General features: G+C 45.5%; 1 protein-coding gene across 3 annotated transcripts; it reads right to left on the reverse strand.

Moving 5' to 3' along the window:
• Positions 1-1,960: 1,960 nt before the first annotated feature.
• LOC144689973 (stathmin-4-like) lies at positions 1,961-20,842 on the reverse strand. 3 transcript variants are annotated; one of them, XM_078557504.1, is made up of 6 exons: positions 20,759-20,842; positions 13,524-13,600; positions 12,945-13,040; positions 8,090-8,295; positions 4,660-4,851; positions 1,961-2,907 (listed from the first exon to the last, which is right to left on the reverse strand). In XM_078557504.1, exons 2-6 carry the CDS (start codon positions 13,534-13,536, stop codon positions 2,881-2,883), a joined length of 534 nt encoding a protein of 177 aa, XP_078413630.1. In that variant the 5' UTR covers positions 13,537-13,600; positions 20,759-20,842; the 3' UTR covers positions 1,961-2,880. The 3 variants fall into 3 exon arrangements, with proteins under 3 accessions (XP_078413630.1, XP_078413629.1, XP_078413631.1); XM_078557503.1 differs by having other exon boundaries at positions 1,961-2,912; XM_078557505.1 differs by lacking the exons at positions 12,945-13,040; positions 13,524-13,600 and having other exon boundaries at positions 1,961-2,912; positions 20,759-20,788.
• Between the last annotated feature and the right edge of the window lie 3,248 nt (positions 20,843-24,090).

Consider the following 24,090-nt stretch of genomic DNA (forward strand, 5'->3'; position numbering starts at 1 on the left):
CATGCGTCTGTATGTGTGTTTGTACAGATATGCATATGTGTATGACCCCTTGTAAATATGCAAATATTTGCTTGCGTTTCTATTTGTATGTTTGTGTGTGTGCCTCAGTGTCACACGTGTGCTGTCTATGACCTTGTCCGTGTATTGCTTGTGTGGTCTTGGCTGTGTCTTCCATGAATGTATTTGTGTGTGTACGATTGGCTTGAATCTTCCTAGGGAATATACTCAGTACAAATGAGGAACCTGTGAAAGAGTGAGGGGTGGATGCTTTGAGCTCGATGGAGGAGCTGACCCAGTGAGAGACAGACAATGCACTAAGTTAATGATACAGATTTGGGGGGGGATGTGTGTTAATGTCAGAGGGGGTTGTGTGTGAGAGTTTGAGTGTGTGTGTGTGTGTGTGTGTGTGTGCACGAGGACATGTGAGTGTGTCAGAGGGTGTCTGTGAGTGTAGGTTGGGTTTTCAATCACTTATGGTGACGAGGTTGGGTGCGGGAGAGCTTTGAAAATCCTGCTCTCGGTTCGTGTGTCAGCTTTCTGACTCCCTCTGTGACACGCCCTTCTAAAGAGAAGGGTCCGGCGGCCCACCTCCTCCAGTTAACTTATGCACAGGCTGGCAAGGAACAGGATCAAACTCTCAATGTTAATAACGAGAAGAGTGAATAGCCTGGGACATGTTAGTGGACAGTTATTGGGAACGGAGTGAGGCTTGTGGCTGCTGATGAAAGATCCGAAACATATAGTCAAGTTGAGGCGCTCATGTAGTGACAGGGAGTTACCATTGTTTCGCAGAATGGATGGAGTAGCTGCTGAGTGAGGGTTTGGGAATGTGTTTGCTCTAAGAAGCTGCTGGCTGTCTGCTTTCCCGATTGCCCCGCTGTTGGCTGCCTTTTAAAATCGCGCTCCATCGTCAGCACCCACCCCCAAACCACGCCTGGCGTTACTTCATAAACACCAAACTGACCCCTGGGCCAATTGGAGGTTTTCGCTTTAAAAAATCTCATCACATCACAGGGTGGAGTCCAAATCGTGAAATGGTCCAGCCGCTGGGTTCCGAACTCCGGATTAAACATCCAACTCTGAGTCAGAGGGTGCATGTGTGTGTGTCGGAGTGTGTGTGTGTGTGTGTCGGAGTATGTGTGTGTGTGTGTCGGAGTGTGTAAACATGTGTGTCGGAATGTGTAAACATGTGTGTCGGAGTGTGTGCGTGTGTCGGAGTGTGTGCGTGTGTCGGAGTGTGTGTCAGAGTGTGTGAACGTGTGTGTCGGGGTGCGCGTGTTTCGGAGTGTGTGAACATGTGTGTTGGGGTGTGTGTGTGTGTGTGTGTCGGGGTGCGTGTGTGTCGGAGTGTGTGATCGTGTGTGTCGGGGTGTGTGTGTGTGTGTGTCAGAGTGTGTGTGTGTCGGAGTGTGTGAACATGTGTGTCGGAGTGTGTGTGTGTCGGTGTGCGTGTGTCGGAGTGTGTGAACAAGTGTGTCGGGGTGCATGTGTGTCGGAGTGTGTGAACAAGTGTGTCGGGGTGCATGTGTGTCGGAGTGTGTGAACATGTGTGTCGGGGTGTGTGTGTGTCGGAGTGTGTGAACATGTGTGTCGGGATGTGTGTGTGTCGGAGTGTGTGAACATGTGTGTCGGGGTGTGTGTGTGTCGGAGTGTGTGAACATGTGTGTCGGGATGTGTGTGTGTCGGAGTGTGTGAACATGTGTGTTGGGGTGTGTGTGTGTGTCGGAGTGTGTGAACATGTGTGTCAGGATGTGTGTGTGTCGGAGTGTGTGAACATGTGTGTCAGGGTGTGTGTGTGTCGGAGTGTGTGAACATGTGTGTCGGGTGTGTGTGTGTCGGAGTGTGTGAACATGTGTGTCGGGTGTGTGTGTGTCGGAGTGTGTGAACACGTGTGTCAGGGTGTGTGTCGGAGTGTGTGAACATGTCTGTCAGAGTGTGTGTGTCAGTGTGTGAACGTGTGTGTCGGGGTGGGTGGGTGTTGGGGTGTGTGTGTCAGAGTGCGTGTGGGCGTGTCAGTGCGTGAGAGTGTGCGGATGTGCATGTGTCAGTGCGTGTGTCAGAGAGCATGTGTGCGTGTCAGTGTGTGGGTGTGTGGTGTGGGTTTGTGCCAGAGGACAAGTGTGTCAGAGGATGTATGTGCAGTGTGTCTATATGGGGAGGTTATATATTTAAAAACATGACTTCCTTCACAGCAAGGGATGAAATAAAAGTTAATTTAACAATATACATATGTACAAAGTAAGGATGCTGATTGAGATGGGCCAATGTAAAAGGATTTGGGAGTGGGATTGGTGATATTAAACCCTTGGTTTGTGTTGTTAATCTCTCACTGTAAGCGCAGAAATTAAAGAGTGGGATTGCTTTCTCAGGTCTGGGTGCAATTTGTGCTTTTCCTTAGCTTGATTATCATTTTTTTTAAAAGATGCAAGTTAGTTTTAGTAATGAATAAAAAACACACTTTGCAATCATTGCTGTAATATTGATCAAAGAGATCAGACTACAGACAGGGCCAAGACCAGACCAGACAGTTTTTTATTCAGTATTGGATGAGTGCTTCTCACAAGGCCAGATTTATTGCCAATCCCTAATTGCTCTTGAGATAATCATTCAGGATTGGCTAACAAATGCTTGCCTTGCCAGCAACACACATTCCAAATACAAATGAAAAAAAACTGGGCCAAGGCCAGGTCAGTTGGCCAAGCTTAAAGAATGGAATTTATTTTTTGTTTAAATTTCCCTGTTCGAGTTTCCTTCCCCTCCCAAACCAGCAGAGTTGTTCCTTCTGGTTAAATATATACAAATAAACCCTCGATGGATTGCTCAGACAGGAGTCGGTCCGATTTCAGGAACCTCTATCGGGCTGCATTGGCTCTCAGTCTTTTATTTTCTCGGACCTCCTCTGCACGCCTGTCCTGGAATAAAATAACCAGCTATTAGAGAGTTGATGAACACTTAGAGCCCAGGGTTAGATACAGAGTAAAGCTCCCTCTACACCGTCCCCATCAAACACTCCCAGGACAGGTACAGCACGGGGATAGATACAGAGTAAAGCTCCCTCTACACTGTCCCCATCAAACACTCCCAGGACAAGTACAGCACGGGGATAGATACAGAGTAAAGCTCCCTCTACACTGTCCCCATCACACTCCCAGGATAGGTACAGCACAGGGTTAGATACAGAGTAAAGCTCCCTCTACACTGTCCCCATCACACTCCCAGGATAGGTACAGCACAGGGTTAGATACAGAGTAAAGCTCCCTCTACACTGTCCCCATCAAACACTCCCAGGACAGGTACTGCACAGGGTTAGATACAGAGTAAAGCTCCCTCTACACCGTCCCCATCAAACACTCCCAGGACAAGTACAGCACGGGGATAGATACAGAGTAAAGCTCCCTCTACACTGTCCCCATCAAACACTCCCAGGACAGGTACAGCACGGGGTTAGATACAGAGTAAAGCTCCCTCTACACTGTCCCCATCAAACACGCCCAGGACAGGTACAGCACGGGGTTAGATACAGAGTAAAGCTCCCTCTACCCTGTCCCCATCAAACACTCCCAGGACAGGTACAGCACGGGGTTAGATACAGAGTAAAGCTCCCTCTACACTGTCCCCATCAAACACTCCCAGGACAGGTACAACACGGGGTTAGATACAGAGTAAAGCTCCCTCTACACTATCCCCATCAAACATTCCCAGGACAGGTACAGCACGGGGTTAGATACAGAGTAAAGCTCCCTCTATACTGTCCCCATCAAACACTCCCAGGACAGGTACAGCACAGGGTTAGATACAGAGTAAAGCTCCCTCTACACTGTCCCCATCAAACACTCCCAGGACAGGTACAGCACGGGGTTAGATACAGAGTAAAGCTCCCTCTATACTGTCCCCATCAAACACTCCCAGGACAGGTACAGCACGGGGTTAGATACAGAGTAAAGCTCCCTCTACACCGTCCCCATCAAACACTCCCGGGACAGGTACAGCACGGGGTTAGATACAGAGTAAATTTCCCTCTACACTGTCCCCATCAAACACTCCCAGGGCAGGTACAGTACATATTAGATACTCAGTACCTACCCTTCATCATTGCCTACTACCTGCTAACTATTCACTAGCCCATGTAATTTTATCTTTGCTATTTCTTATGTAGATCCCCATCAAAGAGCTTCTGGAAATCCATATAAACAATGTCAATGAAAGCTCCTTATCCAGCTGGCTAGTGATGTTCTTCTGTATTAGACCTTGCTTCACAAATCCATGCTGACCCCTCCCTGCTCCACGGATAATGCACTGGCTGTCCCCCTCCCAGGCCCTTACTGACACCCCCGGCTGGTATCTGATGCCAACCATCTTGCTGAAACCCCTCTTCACCCTGGCATTGACATTCAATGCTCAGGGGTGTTAATGAGGCTGATGAATCGATATCCCAAGGCCCTGTCACTGGCTGTGTTCACTGTGAGCAGCGTGTACAGTCCCGGGAACAATCCCAGTTTGGTCTCAATCCGGATTCCATGCTGGATCGTCTGAATCAAAGCCTGACTCATTCCAGACTGAATCCTCTGGAGAGAGAGTAAGTGGCTGAGGAAGCATCAGGGGTGGGAAGTTCTTAACCCGCTGAATCCAGACAGGGACAAGAGAACCAAAGCATCTCACCTTCTCCTGGAGACGCTCCAGCATTGCTGCCAGATGAGCCTCACGGTTTTCCTTCTGGGTCTCATTTCTCTGCTCCAGTTTCTCTTTGGCCATCTTGATGAAGTTGTTGTTTTCCTCGATGGCTTTTTGGATCACCTCTCGCTCATGTTCCCTCTTTTCCGCCAGATGCTTCAGTAACTCTGCCTCCTGACACTAATGCAGGAAAATTCATGGTCAATGAAAAGTGGATATAAAAAGGGTTTGGCCATCTCCCTGAGACATACAAACATATGAACATACGAATTAGGAGCCATTCGGCCCCTCGAGCCTGTTTCCACCATTCCAATTAGATCATGGCTGATCTGACTGGGGCCTCAACTCTACTTTCCTGTCTACCTCCAATAACCTTTCATTCCCTTGTCAGTCAAGAATCCATCTAACTTGGCCTTAGAAATGTTCAGTGACCCAGCCTCTAGTACTCTGTAGGGAAGAGAATTCCACAGGCCAATGAACCTCAGATAAAAAAATTCTTAGTTCCGTCATAAATAGGAGACCTCTTACTTTTAACACCCTTTCAGCACCCACCCTGTCAAGTCCCCTCGGTATCTTCTACATTTCAATAAGATCACTTCTCATTCTTCTAAACTCCAATGGATGCAGGCCCAGCCTGTCCAACCTTTCCTCAAAAGATAACCTAACATCCTAGGTATCAGTCAAGTGATTCTCTGAACTGCTTCTGTAATTATATCCTTTCCTAAATAAGGAGACCACAATTGCACACAATACTCTAGAAGTGGTCTCACCAATGCCCCGTACAAATATAGCAAAACAGCCCTCCTTTTATATTCCATTTCCCTTGCAATAAATCACATTCCATTTGTCTTCCTAATCACTTGCTGTACCTGCATACTAACCTTATTTGATTCATGTACCAGGACACCCAGATCCCTCTGTACCACTGAGTTCTGCAATCCCTCCCCATTTAAATATTATACTGTTTTTCTATTCTTCCTACCAGAGTGGACAAGTTTACATTTTCCCACATTATACTCCATCTGACAATATTTTTGTCCACTCATTTAACCTGTTTATATCCCTTTGTATACTCTTTATGCCGCTCTCACAATTCACTTTCCTACTTATCTTTGTGTCATCAGCAAACTTAGCAACATTGGGCCCCTTCATTCAAACCATTGATGTAGGTTGTGAATAGTTGAGGTCCCAGCACTGATCCCTGTGGCACCTCCATCCCTCCCTCTCACCCCGATTCACAATTATTTCTGGGATGTTATCTGTGTCTTTTGCAGTGAAGACAGACACAAAATATCTGTTCAATGCTTTTGCTATTTCCTTATTTCCGATTATTAATTCCCCATTCTCACTCTCTAGAGGATCAACGCTCACTTTAGTTACTCTTTTCTTTTTTAAATACTTGTAGAAAAAATATTTCTAGCTAGCTTTCTCTCATACTCTTAATTTCTCTCTCCTTATCATTTTTTTAGTCATCCTTTGTTGGTTTTTATCTTCTGACCTATCACTAATCTTCACAATATTGTACACTTTTTTTTTCAATTTGATGCTATCTTTAACTTCCTTAGTTAAGCACAGTTGGTGCATTCATCTCCCAGGGTCTCTCTCATTGGAATGTATCTTTTCTGAGTATTCTGAGATATCTCCTTAAATCACTGCCTCTGCATTTCTACAGATCTATCCCTTAACCTAATTTCCCATTTCACTTTAGCCAGCTCCGTCTTCAAACCCTTTATTTAAGTTTAAAACACTAGTCTTAGTTCCACTCTTCTCTTCCTCAAACTGAATATGAATTCAACATGTTATGATCACTGCTGCCTAGAAGCTCCTTTATTCAGAGGTCCTTTATTAATCTTGTCTCATTGTACATTAACAGGTCTAGAATAGCTTGCTCTCTGGTTGGCTCTAGAATGTGCTGCTCTAAGAAATTGTACTGAAAATACTCTAAGTACTCATCTTTCAGGCTACCTTTGCTGATCTGATTCACCCAATCTATATGTAGATTAAAGTCACGAAGCATTACCTCAGTGCCTTTCTCAAAATTCCGCATTATTTCTTCCTTATCCCGTGCTACAGCATCATTACTGTTAGAAAGCCTACTCTTCTATAAAGAAGGCCTATAAACTACACCCACAAGTGACTTCTTACCTCTGCTATTTTTATTACTACCCAAACTGATTCTACATCTTGATCTTTAGTGAGAGATGACCTTAGTTCTATTGTACTAACAACATCCTTAATTAACACAGCTACCTCACCACTTTTTACTAGCTTCCTGTCCTTCCAAAACGTCAAGTACCCTTGAATATTCAGGTCCCAGCCTTGGTCACCTTGCAGCCATGTCTCTGTAATGGACATCAGGTTTTTTTTAAAAAATTCATCCATAGGATGTGGGCCTTTGCTGGCTGGGCCAGCATTTATTGCTCATCCCTAGTTTCCTCTGAGAAGGTGGTGGTGAGCTGCCTTCTTTGAGCCGCTGCAGTCCATGTGGTGTAGGTACACCCACAGTGCTGTTAGGTTATATATATTTATTTTCATTTGAGCTGATAATTCATCTGTTTTGTTATGAATGCCACAGGCATTCAGATACAGAGCCTTTAGTTCTGTCTTTTGACTATTTTTGCAAACTTTGGCCTTATCAGCTATCACCCTCTTAATTTTGCATACTCTGTCCCTCCCTGCCACATTCTGATTATCATTTCCCTTATTGCAACCTTGCTCCCTTGCCTTGTGCTTTTCCTTTAAATTTACCACATCTTCCCTCATGTGATCCCTCACCCCCGCTATTCAGTATAAAGCCCTCTCTACTTCCCTAATTATATGATTCACCAGAACACTGGTCCTGGCACAGTTCGGGTGTAGACTGTCCCAACGGTACAGTTCCCACTTTCCCCAGTACTGGTGCCAATGCCCCATCAATCAAACCCCATTTCTCCCACGCCATCTTTGAGCAACCTTCAACTCCATAGTCTTATTTACCCGACGCCAATTTGCTTGTGGCTCAGGTAATAACCCAGAGATTGGTACCTTTGAGGTTCTACTTTTTAATTCAGCCCCTTGCTGCTCTTACTCCCTCAGCAGAACCTTGTTCCTAGTCCTACCTATATCATTAGTACCTATGTGGACCATGACAACTGGATCCTCTCCCTCCCAATGCAAGTTCCTCTCTAGTCACTAAGCAGATGTCCCGAACCCTTGCACTGGGCAGGCAACACTGGACTCCCGCTCTTGGCTGCAGAGAGTTGTGTCTATCCCCCTGACTATACTGTCCCCTACTACCACAAATTCCTATTAACACCCCTCACTTGGATGGCTTCCTGTACCATGGTGCCATGGTCAGTTCGCTCATCCACCCTGTAGTGTCCAGACATCTCCGCGAGGGATAGATTTTCCAGTAACTGAGGTTAACTGTGAACCGTACCTTCCTCCTCTCTTCAGCTGCCTCCAGCTTTTTCTGGATCTCCTCCAGGGACGGATCCCTCTTCTTTGGAAATGCGGCATGGAATTCCGGGACTCCCTCAAACGATGGTGGTTTCAGGATCACCTCAAATGACAGACCAGAAGCCCTCTTGTTCAATTCCTTCACCTCCATGTCAGATATAAAGCACCAGTTCAGATCAACTGGATCTGAAAGGAAAAGGACCCGGTTGTATTGTAAGTTACAGTACAGGAGGAGGCCTTTCAGCCCCTTTTGAGCCTGTTACTCAGGAACAGGAGGAGGCCATTCGGCCCCTCTCGAGCCTGTTACTCAGGAACAGGAGGATGCCATTCAGCCCTTCAAGCCTGTTACTCAGGAACAGGAAGATGCCATTCAGCCCTTCAAGCCTGTTCCACCATTCAATTAGATCATGGCTGATCTATATCTCAGCTCCATTTTCCCACTTTTACTCCAAATCCCGAGGTTCTCTTGTCGAACAAAAACCCATTGATCTCAATCTCCAGTTACTCCCAGCATCAACAGCATTTTGGGGAGAGAGTTGCAGATTTCCACTCCCCTTTGTGTGAAGAAGTGTTTCCTGACATCACCGGCCCCTCCTCAGCTGCCTGGCTCTCATTTTGTGATTATTTTCACTTCAGGGTCTCCCCAGCAGAGGGAGGTCATGACCCACAACAAAGATATATCCCAGTGAGGAAGAAGGATTCTAGGAAGGGGATAAACCAATCATGGTTAACCAAGGAAGTTGAGGATAGTATCAAATTGAAAGAAAAAACATACAATGTGGCAAAGATTAGTGGTAAACCAGAGGATTGGGAAAGTTTTAAAAACCAACAAAAGATGACCAAAAAAAAATAAAGAGGGAGAAAATAATCTTTGAGGGTAAACTAGCAAGTAATATAAAAACAGACAATAAGAGCTTTTTTAAACATATAAAAAGGGAGAGAGGGGCTTATGTTCACTTTGGAATGTTTCACATTCTCCTTTAGAGAATGAGGCTGGGGAAATAATAATGGGGAATCAGGAAATGGTAGAGGAGTTGAATAAATACTTTGCATCAGTCTTCACGGTAGAAGACACTAATAGCATTCCAAAAATACTAAATAATCAAGGGGCAAAAAGGGGGATGGGGGTGGGGGAGGAAATAAATACAATAACTATCACTAGAGAAAAAGTACTAGGGGAACTAATGGGGCTAAAGTCCGATAAGTCCCCTGGACCTGATAGGTTGCATCTTGGGATATTAAAGGAAGTAGCTACAGAGATAATGGATGCACTGGTAGTAATCTTCGAGAATCCTTAGATTCTGGAAAAATCCCAGAGGATTGGAAAATTTGCCAATGTGACATCCTTACTCAAATAGGGGAGGAGACAAAAAATAGGTAACTAACTATAGGCCAGTTGGCTTAACATCTGTCATTGGGGAAATGTTGGGATCTATTATAAAGGATGTGATAGCAGAGCATTTAGAAATACATAATCTAATCAAGCAGAGTCAGCATGGCTTCATGAAGGGGAAATCATGCCTGACAAATTTATTAGAATTCTTTGAGGAGGTAACAAGCAGGATAGATAAAGGGTAACCAGTAGATGTGATATATTTGGATTTCCAAAAGGTACAGCACATAAGGCTACTTAATAAGATAAGAGCCCATGGTGTTGGGGGTAGTATATTAGCATGGATAGAGGACTGGCTAACTAATAGATGACAGAGAGTTGGGATCAGGGGGGCATTTTCAGGATGGCAACCTGTAACTAGTGGAGTGCTGCAGGGATCAGTGCTGGGGCCACAATTATTTACAATATATATTAATGACTTGAATGAGGGAAGTGAATGCACTATTGCCAAGTTTGCGGGTGACACAAAAATAGGTGGGAAGGTGAGTGGTGAGGATGAAAGAGTCTACAGAGGGATATATACAGGTTAAATGAGTGGGCAAAAACCTGGCAGATGGAATATAATGTGGGAAAGTGTGAGGTTATGCACTTTGGCAGGAAGAATAGAGGAGCTGAATATTATTTAAATGGAGAAAGACTGCAGAAAGCTGCAGCACAGAGGGATTTGGGGGTCCTCGTGCATGAATCCCAAAAAGCTAATATACAAGTTCAGCAGGTAATCGGGAAGGCAAATGGAATGTTGGCCTTTATTTCAAAGGGAATGGAGTATAAAAATAGGGAAGTCTTGCTAAAACTATACAAGGCACTGGTTAGACCACACCTAGAATACTGTGAACAGTTTTGGTCCCCTTATCTAAGGAAAGATATACTGGCATTGGAGGCAGTCCAGAGAAGGTTCACTAGGTTGATCCCGGGGATGGAGGGATTTTCTTATGAGGAGATGTTGAGTAAGTTGGGCCTGTACTCATTGGAGTTTAGAAGAATGAGAGGCGACCTTATTGAAACATATAAGATTCTTAGGGGGCTTGACAGGGTAGATGCTGAGAGGTTGTTTCCCCTTGTGAGAGAGTCTAGGACCAGAGGGCATAATCTTAAAGTAAGGGGGTGCCCATTTAAAACAGAGATGAGGGGGAATTTCTTCTCTCAGAGGGTAGTCAATCTGTGGAATTCTTTACCGCAGAGGACTGTAGAGGTTGGGTCGTTAAATATATTCAAGGCTGAGATAGACAGATTTTTAATCATAAAGGAATCAAGAGGTTATGGCGAGAAGGCAGGAAAGTGGAGTTGAGGATTATCAGATCAGCCATGATCTCATTGAATGGCGGAGCAGACTTGATGGGCTGAATGGCCTACTTCTGCTCTTATGTCTTGCCGTCTTATGGGAGTATTTACTCTCTATCTACAAGGCTATGGGCCAAGTGCTGGTAAATGGGATTAGGTAGGTAGGTCAGGTGTTTCTCATGTGTTGGTGTAGACTCGATGCGCCAAAGGGCCTCTTCTGCACTCTGTGATTCTGTGATACCCTATCAAATCCCTTTATCATTTTAAAAACCTTGAGTAGATCACCACTCAACTTTATGAGCTCAAACCAAGTTTATGCAGTTTGCCCTCATAGTTTAATCCCCTTGTCCTGCTGTCATTCTGTTTAAATGTCTGCTCCACCCCCTCCTTCCTGAGGTATGGATAGGGTCTAATGAGCTTTATATAACTTTAACATTAATTCCTCCTCTTGACATAAAGAGCAGCATTTCCATTTGCCTTCCTAATGATGTTTGCACCTGTCTTTTAGCTTTTAGTGATTGGCTAACCTTGACACCCAACACCCCTCCCCATCACCTGGTCTCTCGCCATTTAGAAAATATCGTGGTTTTTTTTCCAAGGAATGGATGAGCACTTGGCATGTCATAACATTCATTACATAGTGGCTGATCTGGTGATCTGAGGGGGAGGGATGTGGTAATCTAAGGTGGAATACACCTTTAAGAGAATGTGAGCAGATTGACCATGTGACTGTCTTACCCAATTGCTGTGTAGCGCAGGCTGCAATGTGAACCAGTAGTTTAGAATAGGGTCTGGTTGGAGAAGCACACATTGTGTTATTGCTCTGTTACTTGCGTTAATAAACAGCATGTGCTTCATCTTATATTGGTCTCTGCGTCTGCAGTATCTTGTTGCCAACTCACCCATCGGTAGATAGGTGTGCAACTGTGTTCACCAGCAAAGCGACCTGACAGAAGGAACATAACAGCTGAGCTCACACTTTCCTGCAATGAACTCCAGCTGCTACAGTTTTATCCACTAACTTAATCTCTCTATGCCCCTTTGTCATTTCCTAACTGATCCACATTATTTACTGCCTTTTGTTACTTGTTAACATGAGTAAACTTGGATGTATAGCTAAAAGCAAAATACTGTGGATGCTGGAAATCTGAAATAAAAGCAGAAGATTCTGGAAAAATCTCAGCAGGTCTGGCAGCCTCTGTGGAGAGAGAAACAGAGTTAACGTTTCGAGTCCGTATTATGTGTTTCAATGTATAGCTTCCTGTTTGTTCAAACGTCATTGATGAATATGGTGAAAGATCAAGCCTTTGTCATGGTAACTATACTCAGGTGCAGGAAAATGAAGTGACTGAGACATAGTAAAAATGACATCATTTCCAATATAAATTCCTGTGTGCACATTTAGAATGAAAGCTGGTTGTGGAAAAGTGTTGCACTGTCATGATGTCCACCCACTAGTAGTGGTGCTGTTGTAACACTGGGTAGAATTTTTCTCTTGTCAGGCGAGCGTCCCGATGTCATCGCGCACTCACGCAATATTTCGGTCAGCAGGTGCATGCGGGAGTCGCCGACAATTAACAGGCCCTATTAAGGCCATTAAACTAATAATAAAAGGCAATTTTTCACTGCCCGTCCAACATTAAGGTGGGTGGGCAGGCGAATCGGCCAGGCGGCCTTCAGATTGTTTATGAAACCTCATCCACGGGCGGGACGCAGTTTTCACCAGGAATTAAAAATAAAATAAAAACCTTCAAATCGCATTTATAACATGTCCCTGCTCATGTGACAGAATCACTTGCGGGGGACATGTTTTTAACATTTTTAAATTCTTTATTTAATGATTTTTAAATGACTCAGCTCCTTGAGGGAGCTCCTTTCAGTGCGCGCTCCCACGTCCACGTGCAAACTTCCACACTCGCCCTCCTCCCGCCCCCACCCCGGCAGCTCTGAGCGTCGCAGCCCGTTGATTGGCCAGCCAGCGTGAAATTGATGTCAGGGCCCGATCGCGCGGGCAGCGGTGGGTTTCGTGCCAATCCTACCCGACGAGGGGAAAATCCTCCCCGCTGTTCCTCGGTCTGCACTGCAGATGTCTCTGTCTGGGCCCCCCCCGCCGAGGGTTTCACACTGTCCTCACAGCGTGGAGCCCACCCCAGTCACTCACCGTCAAATTTATAGAGAGTTTTGTTGCGTGGCTCAGGGTTGAAGCAGGAACAAAGCAAGTTGAAGAGAGGAAGTTCCCTCATCTTCTGTTTGTAAGCTGAAAGCATAAGGAGATGGAATAGTGAGAATACAGCAGGGTGTAGGGTACCGGTGCTCATCCCAGTCACTAAACACATCAATCTTTTAATATTCTATTGTAACAACCCTAAAGACATCATATTAACATGTAATCTGGGGTTACAGCAATGTTCCAAATGGACACTGACTGATACAGGATTAATTATTGCACTGTCACTATAGGACTGTGAATATTAGAAGCTGGGTCAGTGCTGGGCACTGAATTCTGCACACTCTAATCCTTTTAGATCTCATGATTTATACTGTCATGCGTTATGACTATTCTTTCAGTACGGACTTGCAGCATTGTACTAATGAAATGGCTGCCGTCAGATATCCCTCTGTCTGCCCTCTAACGTTTATAGGCTTCTCTCTCCGCCTTGAGTAATTCAACAAGTCTGGTGAAAATAATGGTGCAGTCCGTGTGCTGGAGCAGCATTATGAGGGACAGGTTGGTACATACCAGACAGTGACATGGTAATTAGATGAATCAGCGACAGCCACAGAGAAGAAGGGTAGAAGATAGCTCAGAATATACGCCTGTGGAAAAAGAAGAGAGAAAATGAACAGAAGCCAAAGAAAATGAACCAGTGGGAGACCCACAGGCCTCAATATTACACCTGGCAAATCCTGAGAATACATCAGGGAAATCATGGGAATTTAATGTAGAATTGGAGCAGGAATATCACACTGACAGATGTGGGAGAGTATAGAGAGTGAGTGCCCACATATTACAGGCTTTGTTACTGCAGTCAGCGTTTGGGACTGTGGATAGCTGCTCAGCATTGGAAAAGTACTAGTGCTAAAAGGTTACAGTATCTTAGATTGACATTGAATGATGCACAACATTTCCTGGGCATGGTTACATTAACTCAGCACTGCTGCTGAGTGACAGCAAAAACCCATTTATTCATTCATAGGATATGGGCATCGCTGGCTATTTATTTCCATTCCCTAATTGCCCATGTTCAGAGGGCAACCACATAGCTGTGGGTCTGGAGTCACATGTAGACCAGAACAGGTAAGGATTTCCTTCCCTAAAGGGCAATAGTGAACCAGATGGGTTTTTACGACAATTGATTTTCATGGTCAACATTAGACTTTTAATTCCAGATTTTTATTGAATTCAAATTTCACCATCTGCCCTGGGATTTGAACCCAGGTCCCCAGAACATTACCCTGGGTCTCTGGAATACCAGCCCAGTGACAATACCACTATGCCACTGCCTCCCTTAACTCTTCAATGCATCTGTGGAATGTGGGATCAGTGTTGGGCTGGAGATTGTTCTCGATCTGTGTGGGACCAGAGTTGGGCTGGAGATTGTTCTCGATCTGTGTGGGACCAGAGTTGGGCTGGAGATTGTTCTCGATCTGTGTGGGACCAGAGTTGGACTGGAGATTGTTCTCAATCTGTGTGGGATCAGTGTTGGGCTGGGGATTGTTCTCGATCTGTGTGGGACCAGAGTTGGACTGGAGATTGTTCTGGATCTGTGTGGGACCAGAGTTGGACTGGAGATTGTTCTGGATCTGTGTGGGACCAGAGTTGGACTAGAGATTGTTCTGGATCTGTGTGGGACCAGAGTTGGACTGGAGATTGTTCTCAATCTGTGTGGGACCAGAGTTGGACTGGAGATTGTTCTCAATCTGTGTGGGACCAGAGTTGGACTGGGGATTGTTCTCGATCTGTGTAGGACCAGAGTTGGACTGGAGATTGTTCTCAATCTGTGTGGGACCAGAGTTGGACTGGGGATTGTTCTCAATCTGTGTGGGACCAGAGTTGGACTGGGGATAGTTCTCGATCTGTGTGGAACCAGAGTTGGGCTGGTGTTGGGTTTTCAGGTTCTCTGCTGCCACTGTGTGGTCATATTTATTTCACAGGACAGACTGGGCTTGAGACTGAAGCTGTTGTTTATGGTACAATGTTTACTGGGGGAGGAAGCAGAAAAATGGGGCTAACTCACATGAGGTCTTGTCCTGTTGAGGGACAAGCACAAAACACGCTGATCCATTTCTGGACAGCATTATCATTATCCATTGTAAATGAACAGAAATGCTTCACATGCTCAGAACATTGGGCACTCGCGATGTTTGTGGAGGGAGGGGGTCAGGTTGTTTGTGGGGGCTGGGACCAGGATCACACCCCATTCTTCTAAACTTCAATGGATACCGGCCCAACTTGTCGAATCTTTCCTCATAAGATAACCCTGCCTCCCACCATATCAGTTATCAGTTCAGTGAATCTTCTCTGAACTGCTTCTAAAGCATTTATATTCTGTTAAATAGGAAGACCACAGCTGTACACAACACTCCAGATGTGGTCTCACCAATGCCCCATACAATTGTAGCAAAACATCCCTACTTTTATATTTCGGTCCCTCTGCAATAAACACCAACATTCCATTTGCCCTTCTAATCACTTGCCGTACCTGCACACTAACTTTTTGTGATTCATGTACCAGGACACCCAGATCCCTCTGTACCTCCTAGTTCTGCAATCTCTCTCCTTTTAAATAATATGCTGCTTTCCTCTTCTTCCTAATAAGAGTACAAGTTCACATTTCCCACATTATACACCATCAGCCAAATGTTTTGCCCAATGCACTCACTTAACCTATCTATATCCCTTTGCAAGCTCCTTATGTCCTCTTCACAACTTATGTTCCTACATATCTTTGTGTCATCAGCAAATTTAGCAACCGTACATTTGATTCTTTTATCCAAGTCATTGTAAATAGAGATAAATTGTAAATAGTTGAGGCTCTATACGTGTTACATCATGCCAACTCGAAAATGACCCAATTTTCCCTACTCTGTTTCCTGTTAGCTAACCAATCCTCCCTCCATGCTAATATGTTCCCCCCACCACCCCGCCAATGAGCTCTTCTTTTGCATAGTAACCTTTGATGTGGCACCTTGTCAAATGCCTTTTGGAAATCCAAGTACACCACATCCACAGATTCCCCTTTATCCATGTTGCTTTTAACTTCCTCAAAGAACTCCAATAAATTAATCAAACAGGATTTCCCTTTCACAAAACCATGTTGACTCTGCATTTTCTAAGTGCCCCATGACACGTGATTTCTGTCTCCTTCCTTACTTGAATGAAGGAGTCATATTTGCTATTTTCCAGATCTTTTGGGACCTTTCCAGAATCTAGGGAATTTTGGAAAATTAAAACCAATGCACCTACCATCTCAGCAGCCGCTTCTGAATTTTACAGAAACTAGGAACTGTGGAGGAGCAGAAACATTTAGGGTTCCAGGTACAGGAATCAGTAAAATCCAGTAGACAGGTTTAAAAAAAATCAAGGGCGATGGAATGTTGTTTCTTTTATCTTAAGCAGACTGGAATACAAAGGGGTGGAATAAGATCATAAGAAATAGGAGTAGGAGTAGGCCATTTGGCCCTTCGAGTCTCCTGCACTCTTCGATAAGATCACGCTGATGTGATTGTAGCCTTAACTCCACTTTCCTGCCTGCCCCCCACAACCCTCGACTCCCTCATTGAGTTAGACAGATTTGTAACCTGTCTTGAATATATTCAGTGACCCTGTTTCCACTGATCCCTGCGAAGAGAATTCCAAAGACTAATGACCCTTTTGAGAGAAAAAAAATCCTCCTCATCTCACTCTGAAATGGAAGACCCCTCATTTTTAAAACGATTCCCCTAGGTCTAGATTTCCCCACAAGAGGGAACATCCTCTTAGCATCTACTGTCAAGCCCCCTCTGAATTTTAGACGTTTCAATAAGATCACCCCTCATTCATCTAAACTCCAATGAGTGCAGAGCCAACCTTTCATCATAGGACAATCCCTTAATCCCAGGAATCAGCCTAATGAACCTTCTCTGAACAGCCTCCAATGTAAGTAGATCCCCTTATGAAAGGAGACCAAAACTGTATGCAGTACTCCAATCTCATCAACACTCTGTACAGCTCTAGCAATATATTCCATCCCCCCTGCAATAAAGGTCAACATTCCATTTGCCTTCCTAATTGTTGGCCGTACCTGCATACTAACCTTTTGTGATTCATGCACAAGGACACCCAGGTCCCACTGCACTGCAGCAGTCTCTCTCCATCCAAACAATATTTCACTTTTCTATTTTTCCTGCCAAAGTGAACAACCTCACATTTCCCCACATTATATACCCCACCTGCCAACTTTTTCTCCCCTCACTTAACCTGCCTATATTCTTTGCAGACTGTTCGTACCCTCCTCGCAACAACCTGCTTTCCTACCTATCTTTGTATCATCAGCACATTTGGCTTCAGTGAATTCTGTCCTTTTAAAGCCTGTAATTGTAATTGTAGGGAGGCGCCTCAGAGTGCCGCATACTGTACTGAAAGAAACACAACTGCTCGTAATTTCTGTGGTTAAATTTGTTACCTAATGTACCTTTACAAATTTTATGAACAAAGCGTTATATTTAGAGAAAGGAAGCGGCTGATCTCCACCTCTCTGACATCACTGGACTCTGTCCCTGCCTGAGCTGATCCGCTGCTGAAACCCTCACTCATGCCTTTGTTACCGTTAAGACTCGCCTATTGCGATACTCTCCTGGCCGGCCTCCCACCTTCCATCTTATCCAAAACCCTGCAGTCCGCAGCCTAACTAGCAAGCTGCTCTACCAGGCTGCTACAAGAGACCACAGGGGCTTGGCCACTCACTACCACCCTGTTCAGGACGATTAGGGATGGGTAATAAACACTGGCCTAGCCCCGGCGACGCCCACATTCTGTGACTGAAAAAAATAAAGTAGTTCTTGTTTAATCCTCACAGGCTGTAGCCAGTCATTGGATAGCTGCTTCCCATCGTCTATCCAGTTTTTAATCTCACTACATTCTGCCCTCTCATCAGTATTCCCTCAGGGAACGTATATGATAAAAAACCCAGCATTGCTGTAACCTTGGAATAAAATCCCTCATCAAGGGGTCATCTCAGGAATATTGAAAAACCTTCACAGTGGCAAAGGAACATTAACCTCAAGGAAACCTTTCAGAAGCATGAACACTGTAGCAGGCTGGACAGTGAACAGCACCTTTCACTATCTCCACAGAATGTAATTCATGAAGAAAAATGCTAACCACCTCTCCAAATATATTCAAACTGAACAAGATCATTTTCAATATATGACACCATTTTATAATGATCGCATCATAAATCACAGGCTATCAGAGACCTCGGACAGAACAACTGGAATATATATGGGGACATGTCGTATAGTCCTTGCTCCTTCTAAACTCTAGTGTCCTTGCACTAGTAATGCAGAGCCCCAGGCTATTGCTCTGGAGACATGGCAATCCAGCCATGGTATTTAAATTCAATTGATAAAATCTTGAATTAATTACTAGTCTCGGTAATTGTGACCATGAAACGAAATAAAAATCCGCCTGGTTCACTAACATCCTTTAGACCAGCATTTGTCACTGATCCCTAATTGTCCTTGAACTGAGTGTCTGGCTCGGCCATTTCAGAGTCAACCACATTGCTGTGGGCCTGGAGTCACATGTAGGCCAGACCGGGTAAGGACAGCAGATTTCCTTCCCTAAAGGGCATTTGAGAACCAGATGGGTTTTTATTTAGATGGTCACCATTACTGAGACTAGTGTTTAATTCCTGATTTTATTAATTGCCGTGGTGGGATTTGAACCCATGGCCTCAGGACATCAGCCAGGGCCTCAGGATTGCTAGTATAGTGATATCAACGCTATGCCGCAGGAGTAGTTGATTCTTAACTGCCCCTCAGTTCAAGAGTAATTAGGGATGGGCAACAAATGATGAGTTACCAGTGACACCCACATCGCATGAAAGAATAAAGAACAATAGAGGGGCTGGGTGGGGCACTCAGTTAGCATCTAGACCTCTTGCCTCCAGCCCAGACATTTGAAGTGGCGATCTTCAGTCTCCACACTGGCATGGTCTTCAGAGAACTGCAGGATACGCATCTCAATCCCAGTCTCAAGCCATAACTGATCAAATAACTTTGCTGTTAAACCAGAGGAAATAAATTCACCAATCCTGTGTCATGTTTCACAGATGGTTAAATAGTGGAAAAGCAAGTGTCAGACAGGCGTTGTATGGGGAATTCAGATTAGTGAAGAACCAGTCAGCTGTGTATTTAATCTAATGGATCTTATCATGCCTAATGGGACAGTGTAGAGGGAGCTTTATCTAACCCCGTGCTGTACCTGCCCTGGGTGTGTTTGATGGGGACAGTGTAGAGAGAGCTTTACTCTGTATCTAACCCCGTGCTGTACCTGTCCTGGGAGTGTTTGATGGGGACAGTGTAGAGTGAGCTTTACTCTGTACCTAACCCCGTACTGTACCTGCCCTGGGTGTGTTTGATGGGGACAGTGTAGAGGGAGCCTTACTCTGTATCTAATCTTGTGCTGTACCTGCCCTGGGTGTGTTTGATGTTAACACAATTTTAAAATATTGAAAGTCCTGTTGTCCACAGCACTGATGCCCTTGATTATTATATTTATTCAGGGAAATAGACTTGTGAGAAGATTATCAGTTTAGAGGAATAAAAATTGATAATTGGCTGGGATCACAACCAAGAGACAGGTGCTTAGAAGAAGCTTATATCTGATCTGATAGATTCCTGTAGACAATATCACACTGTCTCCACATTCAACAACAGGTTCATCAACAGGTCCATGTGTTTGAGACATGGTTAATATTACAATGAATCAATGGAGTTCAATATCAGAACCCAATCTTGCGGTTCAGGTATCAGTGAACCAGACCAGACCAGATTCACTGCGGTGATGATTCAGCACATTGAGTGTGGCATGGTTTAGCCTGGATGCTAAAGCAATGAAACATAATGGAGCTGTGCTGTCTTCGAGCTGAGGCATCAATCCCGAATTAAATGAGAGGTCAGGAGATGGGCGACTCAGTGGGCTTGAGGATTAACACAAGCCAGGAATCGGATGCGGGAGACAAAAATTACATTTTAAAAGTTGTCTTAAGCGTACGTCCGACATAGACCCCCTAAATGCAAACACACACGCAAACAAACAAACAGACAGACACACACACACACAGACACACCCCACCCCCAAGGGCAGACACGTACACAGCCAGACATAGGACAGACAGATACATCCAGATAGACACCGGGACACTCTCCTTCCCCTACCAGCCTCATTTTTTTCCCATTCCACTGAGACATCATCGTTTTTCAGAAATTAAATTAAACCTCCATCTTTTTGCAAAACAAGCAGCTGGAATTTTCTATCCCACGAGCAAAGCATTAATAATAGAAAAATGCAGCATCTTATTTTTCAAATCAGCGTACCTCCCAGCGCTATCCAACCCCATAGGATTCAATCCTTTACATTTAACACAAAAACACAAAGGAACATGAGATTTATTAATGCACTGATTTACAGATTATCATTGCAAATAATTTTCCTTGCTCAACGCATCTGCCAATCTCCAAAAAAAAAGCATCTCGCCCACAAATATTAAACAATGTAAAAATCAATCTTCATTGAACCACAGCCCCCACTGCAGGAAAATCCAAATTAAATTTATTTAAAATACGGCAGATCAATCAAGTTATTGTTAAATGTAAAGATATATCCAGATTTCAGGCAATAAGAGCAATTGACAGAAGCTGTTCACATCTGACTGCAGAATTGGTAAATGCTACCAATAATCTGCTGTCTTTGGTCTTGTCTCCACTTACCACAGCCCACAGCCTGCCAAGCAGCAGAGAGAGTCTGTCCCATCCAAACCAACTGCTAAACTCCAGCCTCCTCCATTACATCACATCTCCACCGCCTGATTGGACCACAACCAGGCTGAACACCGATTGGCCACTGGATAAAAGGCTGGGCCTTGGGGATTAACCCTAGTGAGGCCCAGCTCTTGCCGACGTCTCACCCCTTGAAATCAACAGAGGCGTTTTAATCAGCTTCACACTGAGAACTGATGCTGGATGATGATGTGTATGTCTGAGGGCAGGAGGCGACGTGTCGGGCAGTGTTTCCACAGGAAGGGATCCCAACTCTCAATGTCACAGCCCCCACGGAGAAATATAAATCTCCAACTGACCCCTCACCTCAGTCCTTTTTAGATTTGTGGGTGCTGAGTGAATTAAGGGATGTGGGGATATTGTGGGAAGGTCAGGTTGTTGTAGAAGATCAGCCTAGATCGTACTGAATGGTGGAGCAGGCTCGAGGGGCTGAATGGTCTCCTCCGGCTCCTTGTTCTTTGGTTCTTATGCCTCTGTTTCTCAGTGGGTAAGAGCCCTGGTTCCTGCAAGGAGAGCAATGCTTCAGATCACACAGCCCAGCTGGTTGAGATGTGCCATTTCAGGCGGTACAATGGTTAGTTATTGATTCGATCAGGGCTGGAGGTGGGGAGAGGTAAGCTCATATGCCTGCCCCTCAAACCCACCCTCACTCCACATTCACCCCCCCCTGCTATCTCACCCTCACTCTCTCAACCCCTGTCCCCTCAACACCTTCCACTCCCAAATGCACTCCCTCTCCACCCATACTCTCACCCCATGTCTACCCACTCCACCCCCACCACTCACCATCACTCCCACCCCTTCACTCTCACCCTGCCCCCTCACCCCACCCCCACTCCCCTCACCCCCACACACTCAACCACCACCCTCTCACCTATCTCCCTTCACCACCCACACTCTCACCCCTGCCCCCTCACCAACTCCACTCACCCCCACCCCCTCATCCCTTCCCCCTCACCCCATTCCCCATTCACCCCCTCACTGTCTTTACATCAACTCCTCCCCTCCCTAGCTGCCTCATTACTGCTCGTCCCCTTACCACCCAGGCTCCCTGTGTTGGGATAGGCTGGTACCAAATATGGTGCCAGGTCACATGTGATGACTGCAAGTGTGGGTGAGGTTATGGAAGGTCCAACATCATAATGATCAAGGCTGGAAACTCAGAGAGAGAGTCACTGCCCCTGGGGTCAATCACTGCCCCTGAGGGGGACAGGGGAGTCAGTCACTGCCCCCGAATGGGGCAGGGGAGTCAATCACTGTCCCTGAGGGGGACAGGGGAGTCAATCACTGTCCCTGAGGGGGACAGGGGAGTCAATCACTGTCCCTGAGGGGGACAGGGGAGTTAATCACTGTCCCTGAGGGGGACAGGGGAGTCAATCACTGTCCCTGGGGTCAATCACTGCCCCTGAGGGGGACAGGGGAGTCAATCACTGCCCCCGAATGGGGCAGGGGAGTCAATCACTGCCCCTGGGGTCAATCACTGCCCCTGAGGGGGACAGGGGAGTCAATCACTGCCCCTGGGGTCAATCACTGCCCCTGAGGTGGGCAGGAGAGTCAATCACTGTCCCTGGGGTCAATGTGGTATTGTCGCTAGACTAGTAATCCAGAGATCCAGGTTAATGCTCTGGGGACCTGGGTTCGAATTGCCCAATGGCAGATGGTGGAATTTGAATTCAATTAAAAGTCTGATGGTGATGATGAAACCGTTGTCAATTGTTATAAAAATCCATCTGGTTCACTAATGTCCTTTGGGGAAGGAAATCTGTCGTCCTTACCCGGTCTGGCCTACATGTGACTCCAGACCCACAGCAATGTGGTTGACTCTTAAATGCCCCCTGAAATGGCCGAGTGAGACACTCAGTTGGGACAAACTGCTACAAATTCACAAAAAAGGAATGAAATTGGACGGACCACCCGGCATTGACCCAGGCACCGGAAACGACAACGGCAAACACCAAGTCACTCACCATCCTGACTTGGAAATATATCGTTGTTCCTTCACTGTCGCTAGGTCAAAATCCTTGAACTCCCTCAATCACTGCATCTGGGGTCAATCACTACCCCCTGGTGGGTTTGGGGGGGTCATTTACTGCCACCGCGATTAATCACTGCCCCGGGGTCTATCACTGCCTTTGTGGTCAATTACTGCCCCCAGGGGTCACTCACTGCCCCTATTGAGGGGTCAATCACTGTCTCTAGTGGTCACCCACTGCCTCCTTGGGAGGGTCAATCATTGCCCCCAGGGGTCACTCACTGCCCCTATTGGGGGGGTCAATCACTGTCTCTAGTGGTCACTCACTGCCTCCTTGGGAGGGTCAATCATTGCCCCCAGGGATCAATCACTGCCCCTAGTGTTACAATTGGTCCCCTGGCGAGGTCCCCAATTTGTTATAATCCTGGACGAGGTACCCCAATTTGTTATAATCCTGGACGAGGTACCCCAATTTGTTATGCCCCCGTGTGAGGAGGGATGAATTGGCTCCCACTCTTTATTCAACCCCCTCGGGCGGTCACAACAAGTTTAATTTAAAAAGGATCCCTTCCCTTGTGGATACCTTTCCCTGTCCAAATGTATTTATGTTTTAAAAGGAGCCAATTTAACCAGGCTGTCTCGGGTCAAAGAAAGAGTGAGTTTATTAGTTACTGAAACGTGAGAAAAAATAATAAAAATGCAGCACATACACACAGATTAGAAATGAGAAGTTGAGTTCAAAAATAAAAGTTTGAAAAGTTTTTTAAAGTTTTTTAAAAAGGGGGAGGTGGTGGCATAGCAGTATTGTCACTGACTTGTATTCTGGAGACCCAGGGTAATTCTCCCAGGACCTGGGTTCAAATCCCACCACAGCAGTTTGAATTTAATAAATAGCTGGAATTAAAAGTCTGATGATGACCATGAAGCCATTGTTGATTGAGGTAAAAACCCATCTGGTTCACTAATGCCCTTCAGGGAAGGAAATCTGCTGTCCTTACCTGGTCTGGCCTACATGTGACTCCAAATCCACAGCAATGTGGTTGAATCTAAAATGCCCTCTGAACAAGGGACATTAGGGATGGGTAATAAATGCTGGCCCAGCCAGTGATGCCCACACCCTGTGAATTAATAAAAAAAAAACACAAATCAGTCTTTGGCTTATCCGTGAGGAGTAGATAGCAAAATGTTGCTGCTCTTAAGTTGGGTGATTCCAGTAGAACTGACTTTGGCAGTTGAGCAGTGGGTTTGGAGACACTTGGTTCTGCTGAAGGAGTTGTCCTGTTTCCCTTTT

This window comes from Cetorhinus maximus, chromosome 14 (genome assembly GCF_964194155.1).
Source record: "Cetorhinus maximus chromosome 14, sCetMax3.hap1.1, whole genome shotgun sequence".
In the NCBI taxonomy this organism is placed as follows: Eukaryota; Metazoa; Chordata; class Chondrichthyes; order Lamniformes; family Cetorhinidae; genus Cetorhinus; species Cetorhinus maximus.

Excerpts from the sequence above, each read along its gene's own strand:
- LOC144689973 (XM_078557503.1), bottom strand. Across the intron at positions 8,296-12,944 it reads AACTCTCTATAAATTTGACG|ATCCAGTTGATCTGAACTGG; the intron begins GTGAGTGACTGG and ends TTTTCCTTTCAG. Across the intron at positions 2,913-4,659 it reads TGGAGCGTCTCCAGGAGAAG|GACAGGCGTGCAGAGGAGGT; the intron begins GTGAGATGCTTT and ends ATTTTATTCCAG.